The sequence below is a fragment of the Ranitomeya imitator genome, chromosome 5 (genome assembly GCF_032444005.1).
Source record: "Ranitomeya imitator isolate aRanImi1 chromosome 5, aRanImi1.pri, whole genome shotgun sequence".
Taxonomy (NCBI): Eukaryota; Metazoa; Chordata; class Amphibia; order Anura; family Dendrobatidae; genus Ranitomeya; species Ranitomeya imitator.
Genome location: NC_091286.1, coordinates 263,215,589 through 263,237,113, shown reverse-complemented (window position 1 = coordinate 263,237,113; position 21,525 = coordinate 263,215,589). Strand labels below are relative to the sequence as shown.

General features: G+C 41.0%; 1 protein-coding gene across 1 annotated transcript; it reads left to right on the top strand.

The window, feature by feature from the left end:
- The first annotated feature begins 1,571 nt into the window (after positions 1-1,571).
- On the top strand, positions 1,572-21,290 carry LOC138637728 (cAMP-dependent protein kinase inhibitor beta-like). The gene is made up of 3 exons (XM_069726633.1): positions 1,572-1,747; positions 17,780-17,940; positions 20,510-21,290. Exons 1-3 carry the CDS (start codon positions 1,572-1,574, stop codon positions 20,584-20,586), a joined length of 414 nt encoding a protein of 137 aa, XP_069582734.1. The 3' UTR covers positions 20,587-21,290.
- Positions 21,291-21,525: the final 235 nt, after the last annotated feature.

Here is a 21,525-nt window from a genome sequence, read left to right as displayed (position 1 = left end):
ATCACAGGTATTATATAATGTACCAATAAAAAGTTATATGATTGCCTTTAATTTTAATTATTTGGTAATTTTATAACATGTAAAAGCAGAGGTACAAGAATAACAAGGCCCTGGTGTCACTTTAGAAGGCACTAGTTATATAAAGCCACATGGTACATAAGTGGTCTCTTAACAGATTTTCCAATTCCTCCTCTGCTCATCTGGGCTGATGAAATAGTGGTTGAAAATAGAATTAAAAAGAGAAAAATAAACTTAATAAACCTAATTCGAAACTTGAGAGATGGAGTTATAAAGTGCCAATGTTCTGGAATATTTCCACTGCTCCTCTTCTATCAGGCTATTTGTACTTATTGTGCACTTTTATCAGCAGATAATATAGTGGATAGCTCGTTGCTGGATAGTGGCAGGGTGAGCCTGCGATCTTTCAGACGCAGGTTTTTCTTTGTTTTCAGGTATTCAGGTATACACAGTCAATCTTTTCTGAATATCATGATGACATTTCCCATAATCAAACTCTGGTCTTTATGCAAGTCGCATAGTGATTTACAGTGTGATATGATTGCAAGTGTAGATAGCATCCATTTGTTGATGACCCTACATATTTTGAAATGACTCACATGAAAATTGACAGCGTTAACACACAGTGTAATATTTTAGACTCAACACTTAGAAGAAGACTACAAGAAGAGTCTTTTAAGCTCAGCTCCATTAATGTTCACTGTGGATTGGTAACAACAAGTGCTCCCCTATTGCATTTTAAAGTGTTAAGCGGTATTCACTTGTGCAATTATCTGGTTTTCCATGTACAAGGATTTATACTTGTTTATTGTGAATGTAATGCGCTTAGGCCAGGTCAGGACTTTAATATTTTTTCAGAACTAAAATTTTAATTAAAAGAAACACCGATTTCTACATGAAAGGGAATATAAAGTCCCTCAAGCTAACATTAATTAGTAGAAATCTATCCCTTTTACTAATTGTATCCATTTACTAAGGATGAGATAACAAGCTGCATGTTGAGAAAAGTCCAACCACTGCAAGACCCAGTGACTACAAGATTTTGCTACAGGCTATCTGCCATCATCATGGGCATAGTCTCAGCTGTATCGGCTAGCTGCAGCCTTTGCTTTCACCTTTTAGCCGGGTTCACAAGAGTTTATTAAATATCAGTATGGTACTCTGTTTTTCATATCTGTATTGCACATTGCATCCGTTTTTATATGTCTGTGTGCACATGCTCAAGGCATTCAGTTTAAAATTGAACATTTTAATAAATAGCAGAGCTGAAATACAGTTTTCCTATCTTAATAGTTATAATGGATCCTTGAAAACACATAACGAATGGATGATAACCCATATGTGGTACATTTTTTGTAAACCATTGACTTATAGTGGACAAGAAAAAGCCCCAGAAAAAGCATCAAAGTAACACATGCTAGGATAATTTACACAAAGACCAATTGTCCATGCATAAAAACGTTTTTAACATGGACTACCTATATGCCGATTTTATCTGGCGCTGATCTGTGCCATAGACCGCTTCTGCAGGCGAATCAGTGGCCTAGGCGGACATGTTGTTATTAGAACCCGAGAAGTGGACCCTCCGGGTCACGGCTTCAGAGCCCCCGAAGGCGAGTGGACCAGATGGGGCCACCCCCTGTACAGGGAGTGTTTGGGACAGGCCCAAGGAAGGTGAAGCCGCAACTGCCGGAGCCAAAGGGATGACTGAAGATAGGACCAAAGATGGGTCAGAGGACAGGAAAGAGATGGAGTCACTGAGGCAAACAGAATGGAAGAGACACCGGATGGGCAGAGACTGCTGAAACTATGTACTGACTGGTATGGAGGAGACACACGATAAATGGGGAATGACAGGAACACAGGACCAGCAGGAATGGCAGGAACACAGGACAGGCAGGGAAGACTGGCACACTGGACTGGCAGGGATGACTGGCACACAGGACTGGCAGGGACGGCAGGAACACAGGACTGGCTCAGATGGCGGGAACACAGGACTGGCTGAGATGGCAGGAACACAGGACTGGCTGAGACGGCAGGAACACAGGACTAGCTGAGATGGCAGGAACACAGGACTGGCAGGGATGGCAGGAACACAGGACTGGCAGGGATGACTGACACACAGGACTGGCAAGGATGGCAGGAACACAAGACTGGCAGGGAAGGCAGAAGACGAGAATGAGACACGAGCCTAGACAGGGTAAATGCTAGTGGAGCCAAAGAAGCTAAAGAGACGCCAGCTAGAAGCCAGCATACACAATAGACGCAAAGGCGTCTTACCTGGACGGATGCAGGAGAGAAATACCCAACGGGTGCCACCATATTGGGGGTGGAGCCAGCAGGTCACGACCTCCCAGAAGCCTCAGCAGTGAGAGGAGCACGTCTGCGCATGCGCGGACCGCCGAAGGGACGAGCACCAGGGAATCCAGATGGAGTGGAGCGAGGAGAAGCGTCGGGAGCGCGTCAGCCGGAAAGGTAAGTATTAGGCGGTGTAACACATGTCGATAGTGTAACAGTTTCTCTTCTGCTCTGCTTTGTTGATGGGGCGTAACTGCCATATAGTAGAAAAAAAGAAAGGGCTGACAGCACTCACTCAAGGGGGCGCCCGTTCCATGTCCAGGGAACCATCCTGGATACTCCAAACAGTCCAAAAGTAGATGAACAGCGTTGGAGCGCTGTTCATCTACTTTTGGGGCATGACTGCCAGTGACATGCTGACAGACAGCCTGCTCCCCCTTCCTAACTACTATTGTTGGCAGCAGAATACGACCTTCTGCCACAAAACAATGATTTGTATGCCTGCAATTAAAAAAGAGGAGCAAACAACAAATGATCATGTTAAGATTTGCTTGTGGGGCAGGTTTATTCTGGACAATATTCAGGAATGAACATTTGTTGTAACAGTGATCCCTCATTATTGTTTGCATTGGTAAAGGGTCTAATTGTTAAATTTTACTATTAGAAAAATAGATGTAGACTCTGGATCTAGCACTCTGCTTCTATCTCCGACACAGTAGCTTCTAACAGAAATAAGCCGTTGTCAGGGGGCATATATAGGAGCAGTGAATGACACTACTACCGCCCCACAGCTTCTAGCAATGTCCTCAAATTAAACATCATTCGGAAGCAGCGTTGAGGTCACTGACTGTTTCTATCATCTATGTTTTTGTTTTTAAAAAATGAAAAGTTAATGAGTCTAAAGTACATCGTTCTAGAAACTGAGGCCATGAATTTCTTTGAGATGTGTATTTCTGATCTGGAGATGTTTGACGTAATTTCAAATAGTAAAAATAAAGAAAGGACAAATAGATTTAAAGGTTAAGGATGCTTTCTTTCTGGGATGAATCATTGTAGAGACTGATGATGAGATGGAGTCAGACAGATATCGCTAGAACTTTTCGGTAATACATTCATCAGCCCTTCTCCTAATTCTTAGTTCTTATTTTCCATGCAGTGTATGCAGGTTCAACGTTCACACATAACAATAGTGTTACATTATGAGCTCAGAGTTTATTTCTTCCAGAGGTTAAATGTGACGAAGACAGTAAAAAGTGAATGAAGAGAAATCAATGGTCTGTACAATGTAAAACTCTCTAAGGGAAAGTTCAATGTATTGATTTTTTTCTATTGTCACACTCTTCCATGAGTACCATGTACAGAGACTATGTGGACAAGAGAGAGATATGTGTTGCATTGTATTACATTGTCCAGGTATGGAGATTGTATGATACATTTATCATTTAGCATGCATGACTTTATAGGGACAATTTGTACTTAAAATAGTTTTATTTTTTTTAAAACCATTTATTTTACAAGCATAGGTGCCAATTTAGAGGAGCAGATTTTTTCTTAGTATTTAGATACACCATTGATAATTACAGTGAAAGTTTACAGATGAAAGAAGAAAATGTGATCTTCTAGTTCCTGTGTTGTCGCCATAGAAAACTATTCCAAATGGCAAAATGTACCTATAGGGACCAGATTTCCCTTATCTATAATTTGGGGCAATGTATTCATCTGTCCGCAGGATTTTGATGCCCTAAAATGAATATGTCAGCAGGATTTTACCCCAAACTATTTATTTGCGCATGCAGCTTTTTCAAAGACAAGTCCAGCAATACCTTTACATGGCCAATCTGTTATTCCATTACTTTGAAATCAGCATATGAATTGATATGAAAGCAAGGAAGTAGATATGACGCCTCATATGCATAGATAATAAATTTGGGGGGGTGAAATCCTCATGACTGCTGCCCTTTAAGTTAATCAGATTTATAAATTACCACCTCATTGTTTGTTTTAATGTTTTCATTGGTTAGCCATCAGTAATGCATGTACAGTGTATGCTTTAAAATACCTACAAGTGGCTGTTTTCTGCAGTTTCTAGTGCTGCTCATTTCCCTGTCCTGCATCATGTGACTATTGGTCTTTCTTGCTGAATCACACATCAACCCATTATTTCTTTTCTTGATGTATGTCTATGAGAGGCTCTTAGAGCCATAATCCTAGTCTCAGATAATACATTTAGAAAGTGACATCTGATCTATCCAGAAATGCTGTGTGAGCCGACTAGTCAAAAGTGCAGACACTGATCCTGGAGACGTCTGCAGCAACGCTGGAAATGGCAAGAGAGTGATCAGCAAGTATTCTAATAAACACACTGAGCATATGTGTTTTCCCGAAAATATGCCATAGCATGAATTTAGAGGATTTTTGAAGCAGGCATAAAAAATAAGCCTTCTCCAAAAATAAGTCCTAGTTACAGTCAGGGCCAGCATTTGGGGAAGTCAAGCTGGGAAATTGCCCAGGGCCCCCACTATCTAAGGGACCACCTCTTCCGAGGTTAAGACTACTTAAGGACCTTTGGTGACTTCACAGTCAAGTGACCATGATGTCATCAACGGTCTCTTAACTAGAGGACCTGAACAGGAGACAGGCTGGTATGCAGGTCTGACGTTAGTGTGTAAGAGGGGCAAGCTGGACAATTTCTCAGGGCCCCCCACTCTCTTAGCGGTCCTCAGCATTTTTATCCTGAGGTTAAGACAGTTAAAGACATTTGGCAACATCATGATGTCACCAAAGGTCTCTTAATTGAAGGATTATAGAGCTGAAGAGACAGGCTAGTATTTATTTGTAGTGTGTCTCCTCCACATGTGTATGTGCAATGTATGTGTGTATATTTTTATAGTAGATATAGATGTGTATGTAGGTGCAGTGTGTGTATACATGTCTATGTACATTTCTGCCAGAGGCTCAAGGCACTTGTAAGATTCCGAATGTATTAAGTGGCAGGCAGCTCTTAATGAATTAGGAGCATCTTACTCCAGCACAACGCCAGTCTTAATGCATCAGGGTCATTGTTCACGTTAGCACATTGCCTGGTGTAAACAGGAAATGTGCTGCCAATAATATGTATGGGACAGAATGATCTATTAGTGATCGTTCTAACCACATCATTCTTCTTCAGCATTTCATGTTGGAATTCAGGGTGCTGTTCCAGAATGTGGTGACATGATTATGTTTGAATAAATGTTTTTTTTTATTCAAGAATAAATGGGGATTGTTGTTCATGGAAAAACAAGAAGCTATCCCCTATAAATAAGGCTTAACCCATCTTTAGAGCAAAAAATAATATAAGACCCTGTCATATTTTCGGAGAAACACGGTAGATTATTGATTGCTAACAAATGGTGAAAAAATAATTGATTTAACAATATAATAAGAAATAGTTGTATCATATGACATTTAGTCAAATTGTTCCTTTATTAAATGCAGTAGCCACTAATGATTGGTGCAGCCAGTGCTCGATTATGTAATATGCTGGATGATCCAAGTGAATTTGGACAAAGTAATACCCTGTCAGAAAAGTCGTGCTAAAGAGAGAAATACTCTGCAGTGGCTCTCCCATTTGACTAATGGACAGCCCAGAGACTTCTATATATGATGATAATAACCCTATTAGATCCCATGAACAGGGATTGAGCTGAGGTAAAATCCCTTTAAAAGGAATCTGGCAGCTGAGCACAGGCATCACATTTCAGTAACTGGCTTTATGATTTCAGCGATATATTTTTAATGCTGAAATGTTGCGGCGTGTATAGTGAGAATCCCATCACTCCAGGGCAACGGGCCGGGAGAAGTCACCGAAAACTTGCCTATTTGACTAGTCTCCTATGCGGCACAGTCCTTGGTGGCTATTAAACTATGTTCTTCTCTGAAATAATACAGCGCTTCATAATTAACCCCTTAACGACCGCCGATATGCCTTTTAACGGCGGCAGTTAAGGGTACTTAAACCACAAAGAAAAAGTGGAAAAAGTGTATAGCGCCCCCAGAGTCGGATTTTCTCTTGGGTCTCGGTTGCTGGGGATAGCCGAGACCCCAGAGAACATGATTCAGGCTGGTTTTTACCGACCCCCGAGTTGCAATCGCCGGTATTTAACCGTTTACCGGCAGTCGCAAAAAAAATCGATTTGCCATTTTATTTCTCTGTCCTCCGATGTGATCACACATCAGAGGACAGAGAAATGGAGTCCCCGATCGCCCCCCGATACTCACCCATCTCCCCCGGTGCTCCTCGTGGTTCCCCATGGGAGCCGCCACCTTCTTTTGGCAAAAAAATGGCCGGCGCATGCACAGTGCGCAGTGTGCCTGCCTGCTGGCACCCGGAAGATCTTTGGGGTCTCGGCTGCTGGGGGTAGCCAAAACCCCAGAGAACATGATCAGTGTCGGTTTTTACCGACCTCTGTTTTGTGATCGCCGGTAAATAACCGCTTACCGGCGAACGCAAAAAAAATGCGCTGCGTAATTCTCTGTCCTCTGATGTCCACATCATATGACAGAGAAATGGGGGATCGGGGACCATGTTATACTTACCGGTGTCCCTGGGTCCTCCTGCTTCTTCTCCTGGCCGCCGGCATCTTCCTCCGGAAAGAAAATGACGGGCGCATGCGCAGTGCGCCCGCCATGATCTGATGGCTGGTAGAGGAAGATTCTTCATCTTGTTTTATTTTGGTCACTGTGAGATCCTATCACAGTGATCAAAATAAAAAAAATAGTAAATAACCCCCCCTTTATCACCCCCTTAGTTAGGAAAAAATAATAAAATAAAAAAATGTGTGTATTTCCATTTTCCAATTAGGGTTATGGTTAGGGCAAGGGTTAGGGTTGGGGCTAAAGTTAGGTTTAGGATTGGGGCTAGGGTTAGGGCTAGGGTTAGGGTTGGGGCTAAGTTAGGGTTAGGGTGAGGGTTGGGGCTAAAGTTAGAGTTAGGATTGGGGCTAGGGTTAGAGTTAGGGTTAGGGCTAAAGTTAGGGTTAGGGTTGGGGCTAGGGTTAGGGTTAAGGTTAGGGTTGGGGCTAAAGTTAGGGTTAGGATTGGGGCTAAAGTTAGGGTTAGGGCTAGGGTTGGGGCTAAAGTTAGGGTTAGAGTTGGGATTAGGGTTGGTATTAGGGTTGGGATTAGAATTAGGGTTGGCATTAGGGTTAGGGTTGGCATTAGGGTTACGTTTGGGATTAGGGTTAAGGTAAGGGTTGGGATTAGGGGTGTATTGGGATTAGGGTTAGGTTTGATGTTAGGGTTGAGATTAGGATTAGGGGTGTGTTGGGTTTAGGGTTTTGATTAGGCTTATGGTTAGGGTTGGGATTAGGGTTAGGGGTGTTTTGGGGTTAGGGTTGTGATTAGGATTATGGATCAGGTTGGGATTAGGGTTAGGATGTGTTGGGGTTAGGGTTGGAGTTAGAATTTGGAGCTTTCAACTGTTTAGGTACATCAGGGGGTCTCCAAACGAAACAGCCAATTTTGTGCTCAAAAAGTCAAATAGTGCTCTCTCCCTTCTGAGCTCTGCTGTGCGCCCAAACAGTGGTTTACCCACACATAAGGGGCAACAGCGTACTACAGTAAGTACTAGTTGGACAACAACTTTTGGGGTCCAGTTTCTCCTGTTACCCTTGGGAAAAAAAAATTGGGGGCTAAAAAATCATTTTTGTGAAAAAAAATATTTTTTATTTTCACGGCTCTGCGTCAAACTTCTGTGAAGCACTTGGGCGTTCAAAATACTCACCACACATCTAGATAGAATTCCTTGGGGAGTCTAGTTTCCAAAATGGGGTCACTTGTAGGGGGTTTCTACTGTTTAGGTACATCAGGGGCTCTGCAAACGCAACATAACACCCACAGACCATTTTATCAAAGTCTGCATTCTAAAACGGCGCTTCATCCCTTCCAAGCTCTGCCATGCGCCCAAACAGTGGCCCCCTCCCATATGGGCTATCAGCGTACTCAGGATAAATTGCCCAACAAATTTTGGGGTCCAATTTCTACTGTTACCCTTGTAACAGTAAAAATTTGGGGGTGAAAAGATCATTTTTGTGGAAAAAATTTGATTTTTTATTTTCATGGCTCTACATTATAAACTTCTGTGAAGCAGTTGGGGGTTCATAGTGCTCACCACACATCTATATAAGCTCTTTATGGGGTCTAGTTTCCAAAATGGGGTCACTTGTGGGGGGTTTCTACTGTTTAGGTACATCAGAAGCTCTGCAAATGCAACATGATGCCCGCAGACCATTCTATCAAAGTTTGCATTTTAAAACATCACTACTTCCCTTCCGAGCCCCTATGTAAGCCCAAACAGTGGTCCCCCCACACATGGGGTATCAGTGTATTCAGGAACAATTGGACAACAACTTTTTTCGGGTCCAATTTCACCTGTTACCCTTGGGAAAATAAAAAATTAGGGGCTACAAAAATCATTTTTGTGAAAAAAAATATATTTTTTATTTTCACGACTCTGCATTATAAACTTCTGTGAAGCACTTGGGCGTTCAAAGTGCCCACCACACATCTAAATAAGTTACTTGGCGGGTCTAGTTTCCAAAATGGAGTCACTTGTGGGGGGTTTCTACTGTTTAGGTACATCAGGGGCTCTGCAAACGCAACATAACTTCCGCAGACCATTCTATCAAAGTCTGCATTCCAAAACGGCACTCCTTCCCTTCCGAACTCTGCCATGTACTGCCAAACAGTGGTCCCCCCACATATGGGGTATCAGCGTACTCAGGATAAATTGTCCAATAAATTTTGTGGTCCAATTTCTCATGTTACTCTTGAGAAAATAAAAAATTGCGAGCTAAAAAATCATTTTTGAGGAATTAAAAGGATTGTTTATTTTCACGGCTCTACGTTTCTGTGAAGCGCTTGGTGGTTCAAAGTGCTCACCACACATCTAGAAAAGTTCCATAATAGTCTAGTTTCCAAAATGGGTTCACTTGTGGGGGGCTTCCACTGTTTAGGCACATCAGGGGCTCTCCAAACGCGACATGGCGACCGATCTCAATTCCAGTCAATTCTGCATTGAAAAAGTCAAACAGAACTCCTTCTCTTTCAAGCCCTGCCATGCACCCAAACTGTGGTTTACCCCCACATGTGGGGTATCGGCGTACTCAGAACAAATTACTCATCAACATTCGTTGTCTAATTTCTCCTGTTACACTTGGGAAAATAAAAATTTGGGGGTGAAAAGATCATTTTTTTTTTAAAATGTGATTTTTTATTTTCACGGCTCTACGTTATAAACTTCTGTGAAGCACCTGGGGGTTCAAAGTGCTCACCACACATCTAGATACGTTCCTTAAGGGGTCTAGTTTCCAAAATGATGTCGCTTTTGAGGGGTTTCTACTGTTTAGGCACATCAGGGGCTCTCCAAACGCGACATGGCGTCCGATCTCAATTCCAGCCAATTCTGCATTGAAAAAGTCGAACGGCACTCCTTCTCTTCCAAGCTCTGTCATGCGCCTAAACAGTGGTTTACCACCACATATGGGGTATTGGCATATTCAGGAGAAATTGCACAACAAATCTGTGGTTAATTTTCTCATTTTACATTTGTGAAAATAAAAAAAAATTGGTTCTGAATTTAAATGTTTGCAAAAAAAAGTTAAATGTTAATTTTTTCTTCCACATTGTTTCAGTTCCTGTGAAGCACGTAAAGGGTTAATAAACTTCTTGAATGTGGTTTTGAGCACCTTGAGGGGTGTAGTTTCTAGAATGGTGTCAAGTTTGGGTATTTTCTGTCATGTACACCCCTCAAAGTGACTTTAAATGTGAGATGGTCCCTAAAAAAATGGTTTTGTCAATTTTGTTGTAAAAATGAGAAATCGCTGGTCAACTTTTAACCCTTATAACTTCCTAACAAAAAAAATTTGTTTCCAAAATTGTGCTGATGTAAAGTGGACATGTGGTATATATTATTTATCAATTAGTTTGTGTGACATATCTCTCTGATTTAAGGGAATAAAAATTCAAAGTTTGAAAATTGCAAAAGTTAAATTTTTTTTGCCATATTTCCATTTTTTCCATAAATAATCGCAAGAAATATCGAAGAAATGTTACCACTAAGATGAAGAACAATATGTCATGAAAAAACATTCTCAGAATCAGCGGGATCCGTTAAAGCGTTCCAGAGTTATAACCTCATAAAGTGACAGTGGTCAGAATTGTAAAAATTTGCTTTATCATTAAGTACCAAATTGGCTCTGTCACTAAGGGGTTAAACATACCAGGCAGAAATCATACAGCCGGTGTCTGAAACATGCTGCCTATGGATTGGGTTGCATGTATTAGCTGTTAGGTTCCCTTTATCTATTACTTCCATATTCTATGGTATAAGAGGTAACTATGGTTATTTACAAATACATTTTCCACAGTTAACGAAATGAAACGCCTACAAAACGTCTCTTTTCTCCTAAATGTCATTGCAAAATACTACGTTTCCAAGAATTCAAATCAACACTTATGAGAATTCTGGTAATTGTTCCACCTACCAAACATGATGTAACTTGGGGAAGAACACTCAGATCTTATTTCTGGAGAGATTACATGAATAAAGATATATATTGTTTGATTTGAAAAAAATCCTTCTTCATTTTTTCAGAATAAAAAATGTATTCAAGAAACTAAAACATAATTAAACAAAATCGCAAACAAAAATAGAAAATATCTGCTTTCATTTTTAACTCAAGACACCTATATATTGACCTGAAGTTATAGTAGTCAATAATAGTATAATGACATTATTTTCATGGAAATCAAACTTTGAAATCAATCTCTACAACTCTCTAGATATTTGTCATTCTAGCTGTCGGTTTATAAAATACCTAGATCAACCTTCCACCGTGCTACCTCTTCGCAGAAGGTGTGATTCATAAGAAATTAAAATTCACAAAAATCTCACGAAAGTTTAATAAGGTGAAGATTTGATGGCTGTATAACCCAGTGTATCAAACATAATAATAGTTAAATAGATAAAAAAAATGTATGCATACATGAGAACTTATCAACAGTACACTGTCCTACTATATACAGTGCTCAGCATAAAAAGTGATATCTTAGTCAATAGTTCACTAATGTAATCATTTATTAAACAGTTGTCCAGCAGACAGTTGACTATTAAATTTCTTTGTTGCATAATGTCCTTTAATAGTCAACTGTCTGCTGGACAACTGTTTAATAAATGAATAGACTTAACTGTGATTAAATTCTTGTTAATTTTAATGTTGTAGTCCTTTCATTGGGGTGTACTCACTTTTGCAATAAGAATGAATGTTAGGAAAACTGCACAATAGCAAATCATGTTTGTACTCAATGGCCCACATTTGTGGGAGTATTTTATAGCATGTTGAATCTGAAAGGAAACTAAAGGTTTTCTGCCAAATCTGTTGGGGCATGTTCATTTATGCTGAGCATTGTATATATTGTACGTACCAGTTAGACCCTAATCATAAAGGATGATATGACATATGAAATATAGTGATAAGATTTTGTAGTTACATAGAATGTAGTTGTATAATGTCTTCTGTTGTGAATGATGGTGTCAAGATTAGTGATGAGCGAATTTGTTCGGACAGATCGTTCGCCAAACACAAATTCAGCATGAATATGGCACATTCGGATTTGTGATGGGAAAGACTAGCAAAATTTTATAAAATCAGTAAAAATCAGTAACATTTGGTAAAAAGTGTGGGAAAATATTTGCGTTGCCAAAATAGTATTTTCAGCACTTTTGCAATGATAATGGTGGTATATCATGAGTGTTTTGCATGTGTTTGTTGAGGGGAGGTGGTTTGCAGAGCCGAGAGGCGCGGATTTCTTGCAAACTTTTTTTTCCCTAACTTTAGGGATTGCGGCTAGCTAATAAGGACGCAGGAAACATCCACAATGTCCTGACACAACGGCTTGTATCATTGGCTGCTGAAATCACATATCCATCTCCAGATACATAGTAACATAGTTAGTAAGGCCGAAAAAAGACATTTGTCCATCCAGTTCAGCCTATATTCCATCATAATAAATCATAATAAATACCCAGATCTACGTCCTTCTACAGAACCTAATAATTGTATGATACAATATTGTTCTGCTCCAGGTAAATAAAGGTAGATAAAGGGTTGAACTAGATGGACTTTAAGTCTTCCTCGAACCTTAAAAAATATGATACTATGTTAAAGTGTTAAAGAGCGGACATCTTGTTTTAGTACCATTTTGACATGGTAACAGAGCAGGGAGGCTACTACTAACTCTGGCACTGTTAGCAGCTGGGCAGTTGTATATCAGTCAGATAGTCTGGCTGTTAAAATTATCTTCCACCTTTTTTTTGGCCATTACTGAGGTCCACAGACAAAGCCAGCAGGGCACATGTCCCACAAGTGCTGTATCTCACCTTGTCATTTAGTGCTGTGGAGATATGAAACTGTCTGCAGACCTAATGCACATTAAGAAAAATATAATTTTTCAGTTGCAAAAAGTTAGACAGCCCGTCGTATTACACTTTGTCAATTTGTTGGGTTTAAATTAAGCTGTCTATAGATCTCATGCGCATAAACAAAAACGTCATATAGTAGGGGAGCTGACTTTAAAATAGTTTGTAGCATCTAGTGTGTTATAAAGGCCTGATCCAGAGGCCACAAAAAAATTCTTCTGCTCCAACTGTCATACAGTAAGGTACCTGATTTTAAAATGATTTGTAGCTTCTAGTGTGTTATAGAGGCCTGATCCAGGCATGACAAAGAAAAAGCGAGGCCGTGGTGGAAGGGAGCCTGGCTTGATGTTCAAGTCGTACATGGGGTAGGAGGTAAGGTTAGTGAAAGCACTAGTGAACCAACAACGTCACATCCTATGCAAAGGCGTCTGACAACTTCTGTTACTGGATGGGCTTCTCTACTACCTTTCTTTGGCAGACGCACAGTGGTACGCCTTGTTGATGAGGCCCAGAAACAGCATGTGCTCGAGTGGATGACATGCACTGCTTCAAGTTGCCTCTCCTCCTCCTCAACATCACACTTAGTACAGTCCACAGAGGTGGCATGCAAATTCCCCTTGCTTCCCCTGCATTCCAACTCTTCAACTGTACAAATGACTGTACAGAACCACAGATGGGTGAGTTGAAGAGCTGTTCACACATTCTATGCCATGATCATCAGAAGTGTTCTCAAAAGCTTCAAAGATTTAAGAGGAGGAAATCTGCACAGAAGCCCAAAATGTTTTTAGCTTGGATCTGGGGCAGGACAAAGTAGGGTCCGAACAGCATCCTGACCCTCATCATCAGACGTTAACCCTTGGGGGGAGGTGATCCTGATGAGACTCAGATATCTGAGGCTCGTTAGGATTGTAGTGTGCTGTCAGAGCAGGAAGAGGAGGAGGGCGACTTCAAAGGCGAGGAATGTGATAACACAGAGGATGATGATGAGGTGTTAGATCTCGGTTGGCGTTGACATGGAGGCACACAGCTGAGTAGGTCATCTGAAGAGGTAGACAAGGAGGTTACATTGTGCCATACATTGCAGACATTTAATGATGTAGCCATGACAAGCAATGCATCCTCAGCCACAACTGTGGCTTTGACCAGCAGCTTCTGTGGTTCTGCAGCTTGCAGGGATTGCAGCCTGAGCCTTTTTTTGACACTGCAAAGGATGATCCAACTCACATAATCTGCCAACTTTACAAAGAAAAACTGCGTAGAGGTAAAAAGTGCAATAATTTGACTAGTACATGTATGAACCTTCACATGCGCAATCAACATGCGTAACTGTGGGAATCCCACTGTGCAAAAATGCAGACCATTGGACCACAACAATCATCAGCTGCCCCATCAATTGCATCTGCTGCTTCTTCCTCCTCCTCTGTTACTGTGCCAGCTATTCAGACACCAGTCTTTGACCGCAGAACCTCAGGTTCTTTACTCACTCCAGTCACACTGACTGAGAGTCCGCCATCAGCTGTAATGGAAGCGGACATGCCTGCTCTTTTTGACCGATCTCAGAGAACGAGCACACCACAACTTTCTCAATCCACCATAACATCTCTGCTTGCAACTCTCTCAGTGTCCAGCAGTTTGTCCGATTCACCGTACTCCGCCCTCTCTCAGCACTGCAGCCAGCCCATGGTACCACAGTTGTGGTCACGTAAAAGATTGTTTTCTCCTACGCATGACAAAGCTAAGAGATTGAACTCCAGCATCAACAATCTGTTTGCCAAGGAAATGCTAGCTTTCTTTCTGGTAGATACAGATGGTTTCAGAAAGCTTATGGCTGTCCCCCAGCATCAATTTCCCAGTCGCCATTACTTTTCTAAGAAAACTGTGCCTGCGCTACACCAGTATTTCGCAGACATCGCCCGTTACTTGACTAATTCTGTGTCTGCCAGAGTACAATTCACCACATACACTTGGACAAGTAAGCATGGCCAAGGGCATTACATATTGCTGACTGGGCACTGGGTGACTCTGGTGTCTGGGGGGGCAGGCGCTGCTCCACAAGTCTTGGAATCCCCAAGGCTTGCTGGACAAACCTCTTCATTTAAGACTTCCTTCACTGCTCCTGCCTCCTCCTTTATCTCCTCTGGAGCCTCCACCTGCACCTTCAAACTCTGCCTTAAAGGGCCACTGTCACCCCCTCCAGTCGTTATAAACTAAAAGAGCCACCTTGTGCAGCAGTAATGCTGCATTCTAACAAGGTGGCTCTTTTAGTTTTTGGTTCATGTATTCCCAAAATAAAGCATTTTCAAACTTATCCAAAATACCTGTCTTTATCCAGTGAGGCAGGTCCTCACCCCCCTGCTTGAACCGCCACTCTGCCGTCACTCAAATCTTCAGGGCCTCTAGGCGCCGCCCCTTCCGCTCTGTTTTTGCATGAATTCTGGCGCCAGCGCTGTGTTGTACTGTCTCGTGCAGGCGCAGTAAGCTCTGGCCATCTGACGTCCCAGCCAGTGCGCCTGTGCGGCCAGTGTGGCCACCCACCTTGGTAATCCCAGCCCCGCAGTGTGTTATGCATTATGCATAGTGCGAGGCTGGGATTCATAGGCAGGGCGGCCGCACAGGCGCAGTCTGCAAGCCTGGCAGTGATGTCAGACGGCAGAGTTCTTTGCGCCTGCCCCACACAGTAGTACACAACGCAGGCGCCAGATTTCAAGCGAAAACAGCGTGGAGGGGGCAGCGCCCGGAGCCCCTGAATATTTGAGTGACAGCAGAGTGGCGGTTCAAGCAGGGGGGTGAGGACCTGCCTCCCTGGATAAAGACAGGTATTTTGGATAAGTTTGAAAACGCTTTATTTTGGGAATACATGAACCAAAAACTAAAAGAGCCACCTTGTTAGAATGCAGCATTACTGCTGCACAAGGTGGCTCTTTTAGTTTATAACGGCTGGAGGGGGTGACAGTGGCCCTTTAATGATACTCGCATTCCAAAAGAGCAGAGCGAATCCCCACCACTTCCGTACCGCACAGCCAGGGCTCACTGCAATCAGGCAGTGTTAAAATTGATATGCCTTGGAGATCACAGTCATACTGCTGAAAAGATGTAGATAGTTGAGTTTGATCAATGGCTGTCTCTGCTGAACTTGCATCCAGGGAAGCCTGTGTCCGATAACGGTGCAAACCTGGTGGCGGTCCTACAGTGAGGCAAGCTCACACACGTGCCTTGATTGGCTCACATCCTTAACTTGGTGGTACAGCGTTTTCTTCACCAGTATCCTGGCCTGAGATGCTCCAGAAAGCACAGAAGCTGTGTGCTCATTTCTGCCATTTGAACCCCTCAGGTCATCAACTTGCATCGATACAGAGGTCTTTGTCCATGCCAGTTAACAGGTTGATATGAAATGTGCCAACCCAGTGGAATTCCACTCTGCACATGTTGCAGCAACTGTGGCAGCAGTAATGAGCCCTGACGCAGTATGTCATATAGCCTTGACCAACGTAGTATGGACATGGCGCATATCACATTTACAGAGTGGGCACAGATTAAGTACCTCTGCACACTTCTGCACAGTTTCGAAATGGCTATTCAGATGGTTAACACTGATGACGCCATCATAAGCATCACTATTCCGGTCATCTATATGCTGGAGTAGACTTTGAATAGCCTGCAGGAAGAGATGGTGGTCTCAGAAGAAGAGGAGGAAGCAGAGGAGGTTGCGGAAGGGATAACATTGTCTCTAAGCTACAGATTGTCGTCACACAGGCGTGTGCCATGGGTTATTAACACAAATTTGTGGAAATGTGAACAGTCATGGTTGGTCTATATCTGCTGGGTTTTCTGTAGTGGAAGACGTGTCAGTCCCAATTATACTATTTCTAGTATCATTACATTTATTCCACTTCGGTGATGTCAGGCCCTCATTTTTTTAAATGTGAAAACTCCAGGTTGGTTGTACATCTGCTGGATTGGGCATAGTGGAAGACCTGTCGGTCCCTATTATACTATTTCTACTGTGGTGAAATTGATGCCACTTTCGCATTGTCTGCCACTAATTTTTGAAAATGTGTAGAATCCTGGTTGAGTCTCCTTCATGCGTGTTGTCTGTAGCAGTTGGCTTCCGAAACTTTTAGGCCTCCACTTCCTTGGACTGAACTACCCGTGTTACTATCCTTAAATTTTTCTGACAATGGGAGTCTACAAAACTGATATTTGTGCCACTTGAGTGTGGCTCAGCATGAAAGCAGGTAGAGGTTTTGCATGTGGTATCAGGGCTCCCAGCAAAGGATGCCTACACTGATTCCTCACCCACCTCATCTTAGTGTGACGTTCAATTAAAAGCTGTAAATGCTATCCCAGACCCTGATACTTCATGCCTGGCTGATTGCTACCATGCCATGCTGCAATTTGTACTGTGGGTGAATTGAGGCCACTTTCCTGGTGTCTGTCCCTCATATGATGTGATTTGGCAGCATTTGGGGCTGTTATAAGGTGTTATGCATGGGTTTGTTTTTGCCTCCCTTTAACATGAATGGCGTTTGGTTATGTTCGGTGAATATTCATCGAATTAATAAGCAAATATTGCCAATTCGGCGATCGCAATCAGAACCAAACATTGAAGTATTCGCTCATCTCTAGTCAAGATCTCCTCCAGTAGCTATCCATATACCCTGTATCTCAAAGATGTTCACCTTTTAATCTACCTTAACCTTTACGATTAAACTTATCCAGCCATAGTTTAGATTTTTAATCATCCAATGTTTTGTACTTATTTTAACTTCATTCAGTAAAATAATTTTTTTTCATTTGGACACTAGCATAATAGCTGTTGGAAATAATTATATTATATAAATCTAAACCCCTAATTTTATAAAACCGTATCAACCCATAATTTCAAGAGGTAGATGTTTGTTTTTTTATAAATCAATTTAAATGTCTGTTTTATTCATTTGATATTAGATTACCTATTGTGCATGTAACATTCATATCTGTTAATTTTTAGATGTTGCTATGAAGAAAGAGGTCAGAAATGACTGATGTGGAGCCTGTGGTCACAGATTTTGCAGCATCGGGAAGGTCAGGTCGCCGTAATGCCTTACCAGACATTTTGGGCTCTCCAGCAGGAGCTGACACCTCAGATCTGCCACAGAAACTAGCGGAGCTCTGTGTATCTCAAGGTAAAGTCAACATACAGAGGCTAGAAACAATACTTATTACTGTAATCCAAGCCTCACTCCAATGCTCCCCTTCATAATGGTAGTGATAATGCCCCAACCATTAGTCACTTGACCATGAAGCCAATTGGTGAGCTCAATGTTCAGGTACTGGTGGCCATGATATATCTGATGATGCATATCAAGGGGCAAATTCTAGTGGATAATTTTCCTTTTAATAAGCATGGTTTCCCTATGTTAACTTAAGAACATAAGTGGGAAAACCATTTAATTGAAAGCAATACAATAAATGAATTAAATATATATTGTATATTTAGTTAAAATAACTTTTGTCCATATGTCCTATTTGGGCACATGGATGTCATAGAGGGGATCCTCCCTGGCTCATGCAGGGGCTGGCCAGACAAGGCTTCAGCTGTGTCCCAAGGTTGTGCAGGACATCAATTAAATGTGTATTACATGAGAAAGTATGCAAACTGCATGCATCATAAGGCTAGGGGTATGGAAATGAATAAATGAATAAAAATTGCAGACTGAAAATTTTCTACTTTAAAGTAACCAAAAACATATGTAAAAAATATTTTTTAACTCGTCAAAGATATCCATAACCTTAATAGTCATTTCACACACATTACACAAAACTGATAGAATTGAGCAAAGTTAAATTTGACATTTTATTCCTTATCCATCATTTAGTTATATAGGATCCTCTTATGGTTGTTGAAGGAAAATATATGAAGCTCTTTTTATCTTTTTCGTTCAAGCTTTCTTCCATTCCATTATTTTTAACTACATAGTGATGACAAGCAGAAATGTCAGAGTGAAAACTAAATTGTCACTACTTTGGGGAAGAGTACAATGATCAGTCATTTTTCAATATAGTCTTAACTAGGAGTAGAGTACATTATGATAGCTCTACTTCCTGGCTGAAATTGAAGTCAGCATTGATGATGAGAAATTGGAACAATCATTTATATACATGACTGTCCTCATGCTCCTTTGGGAATTGGGCACTTCTGCTCAAAACTAGGTTTTCAGGTTTTGATGGATTTAGTCTTTAAGCTATATAGATCATTCAAAGATTAGCTTATTGAACAGTGTACAGAAATGTTAAGAAGTAGTCTGAATTGAGGATACCAGAAGATGAATTGAAGTAGACAAGAAAATATTTGTATTAATGTTAATATTTATAGAACTTTACTATTTTTTTATATTTTATTTATGCACTTCCAATCATTGTTGAATTTGATGGTCCATCTTGTTCAGCGCCGTTTCTGCCGAAAGCTTCACATTTTACACAGTCCTCTATGGCAATTCGAATTACTCTGGAAAAGCTGGAATAGATATTAGCATTACCACGCTACTTAGTCTTTTTTAGGGCAATGTACTCTTGGAAAAAGAATGCAAATAGCTTTCCTACAGATGTAAGAAAACTGTCTCCATAGTGCCATCCATATGTGAGTACACAGTGAGCCTGAACTTGAAGAAGTGTCTAAGGGGAATGTTTCTTCCTGTGGAGAGTGTCAAGTAGGATAGGCACTTTCCATAAGGAGACACATCCCCCCTTAGAACCCTAAGACTCTCACCTAGCCAAATAAATCTCATGCTTAGCATTGGTGAAGTGCAAATAAATCAAAACACGTGTCTGCAATAGGACAACTTATGCTAAGTCATGTGGCACTGTTCATTTGTGATGGAAATATATATATATATTTCATATAGATCTCACTTGCATATAAACTCATATATACTCACATCTAATATATACACTATAATCTATTGCTTAGAATGGCTGACATAAACTGATATAAGCCAGACAGACTGTTTGGGGCTTTCCAGGCAAAAGCGGAACAGCACCAGATGTACTAAGTGATGATCAGATGTCTCAACTTTGTCCTAGATGCAGAAAAAGGAGACAGCTACACTTTAGTTACTTAATCAGCATTCATATGTGCATTAATCACAATATTCCATATATATTTAGATAACCAATAACAGAGGAGCTTGACAATATGGTAATTAACTAACCACACCTAAACACTCCCTTTCTATATGCAATTATAAAAACCATGTATGTACAATAAACCATCAATATTGATGGAATGTTTTTCTGTCACCATAGTGTACAGTCTCATTCTTGATGAGCGCTCAAAATACTCAGTCTTATTGGGAACGGCCGCAGCACACACAGGGATGGATTTATCCCAACCAAATTTACATAACACATTAAAGGCGCAATATTGACTTTTAGGATTGCTACCTTTAACAGGTTGCGCTAGAATTCAAGTCTTCGTCCTCTCTGAACAGTCTATTTGTATAAAGAAAGTTCTGGAATGCATCTAAAACCTCCTACACTCACTCTATTATCACATGTACTTTTGTGTTCACTATCATCTATGCCATTCGCCAAGTATGTTTCCTATGATTTTCTTCTTGATAGTTGATGATCGGTCAAATAATATATCCTAGAAATCTTTTTTAGCAGAATAAATGTGTTGAATATATTTGCATGTTATCTTGAAGACAACTAGTTGCGTATTAATATTTTTATTAATATTCTGTTTTCTTTTAGATGAAGGAGCAGAAGAAGGAGGGACAACTTCAGGAGAAACTCCTGCCGAAACTCCAGAAGAAAAATCTGATACCTAAGAGTCATCTTGAGAAAGATACAAGCAGAGTTGACCTTCTCTGATGGACTATGAGCCCAAGTTATTACTGCTGGGCAATGAGTGGACTATGCAACACTTTATATGGGAATAATATATCTCTTAGTGCTTAGTTCTCTGGAATAGGAATATATTTTCTACTCCGTCTAGAGACAGAAGGACACATTTAGGAAAGAGCTATATGACAAAGAATGTTCCTTGGGCTGTGTTTTACAAAACCAGAAATCCGTCTACAGCCTTGTACACGATAGCTACTGGAGTAGTATCAGGTATCAGGTATTGTTTTATTGTTGGTATCCTTCGATAGAAGTACAGAGCAGTAACGGTTTGTTCGGCATACCTAGGAAGCTGTTTCATGAGTAATGCCACCAGGTCTCATAGATTTTGTTTCAATGTTAATCACCACAGGAATTAGGTCACCTTAAACTACTGCTCCATAATTATTGTCTGTCTCTGAAAAGGAGAAAAACATAAAGGCAACCATGTTCCCAGTGCCTTAATGTCATTAGTTTTCTATGTGACAATCCCGTAACCTAAAATCTGAGCCCGTGTAACACGCCTCATGAAGAAATGGTGGAACAGTAGCCAGCAACTAAGCTGCCTCTTTCTGTAATTTTGTCAGCTAATGTAGCATTGTACGTGGTTTCGGTTGTTTGATATGAAAATAAAAATGATCTTGTCATTGCTGCTGTAGTGTGCAACTTGCAATGTTAATTGCTCATTCCTCAGAGATGAATAATTAGACAAGGTATTTCTTATTAAACTGTTTATCTGCCTAACAAGATCATGGCTATAAATAAAACGCTGATTTCTAAGCAGGATGAACGCATTTACAAGAGATATTTGTAACCCAGCTGGGAGTAACATTCTGTGCAGTTGCTCTACATCTGCTAATAATTCAAAATACAATATGCCTAGAGAA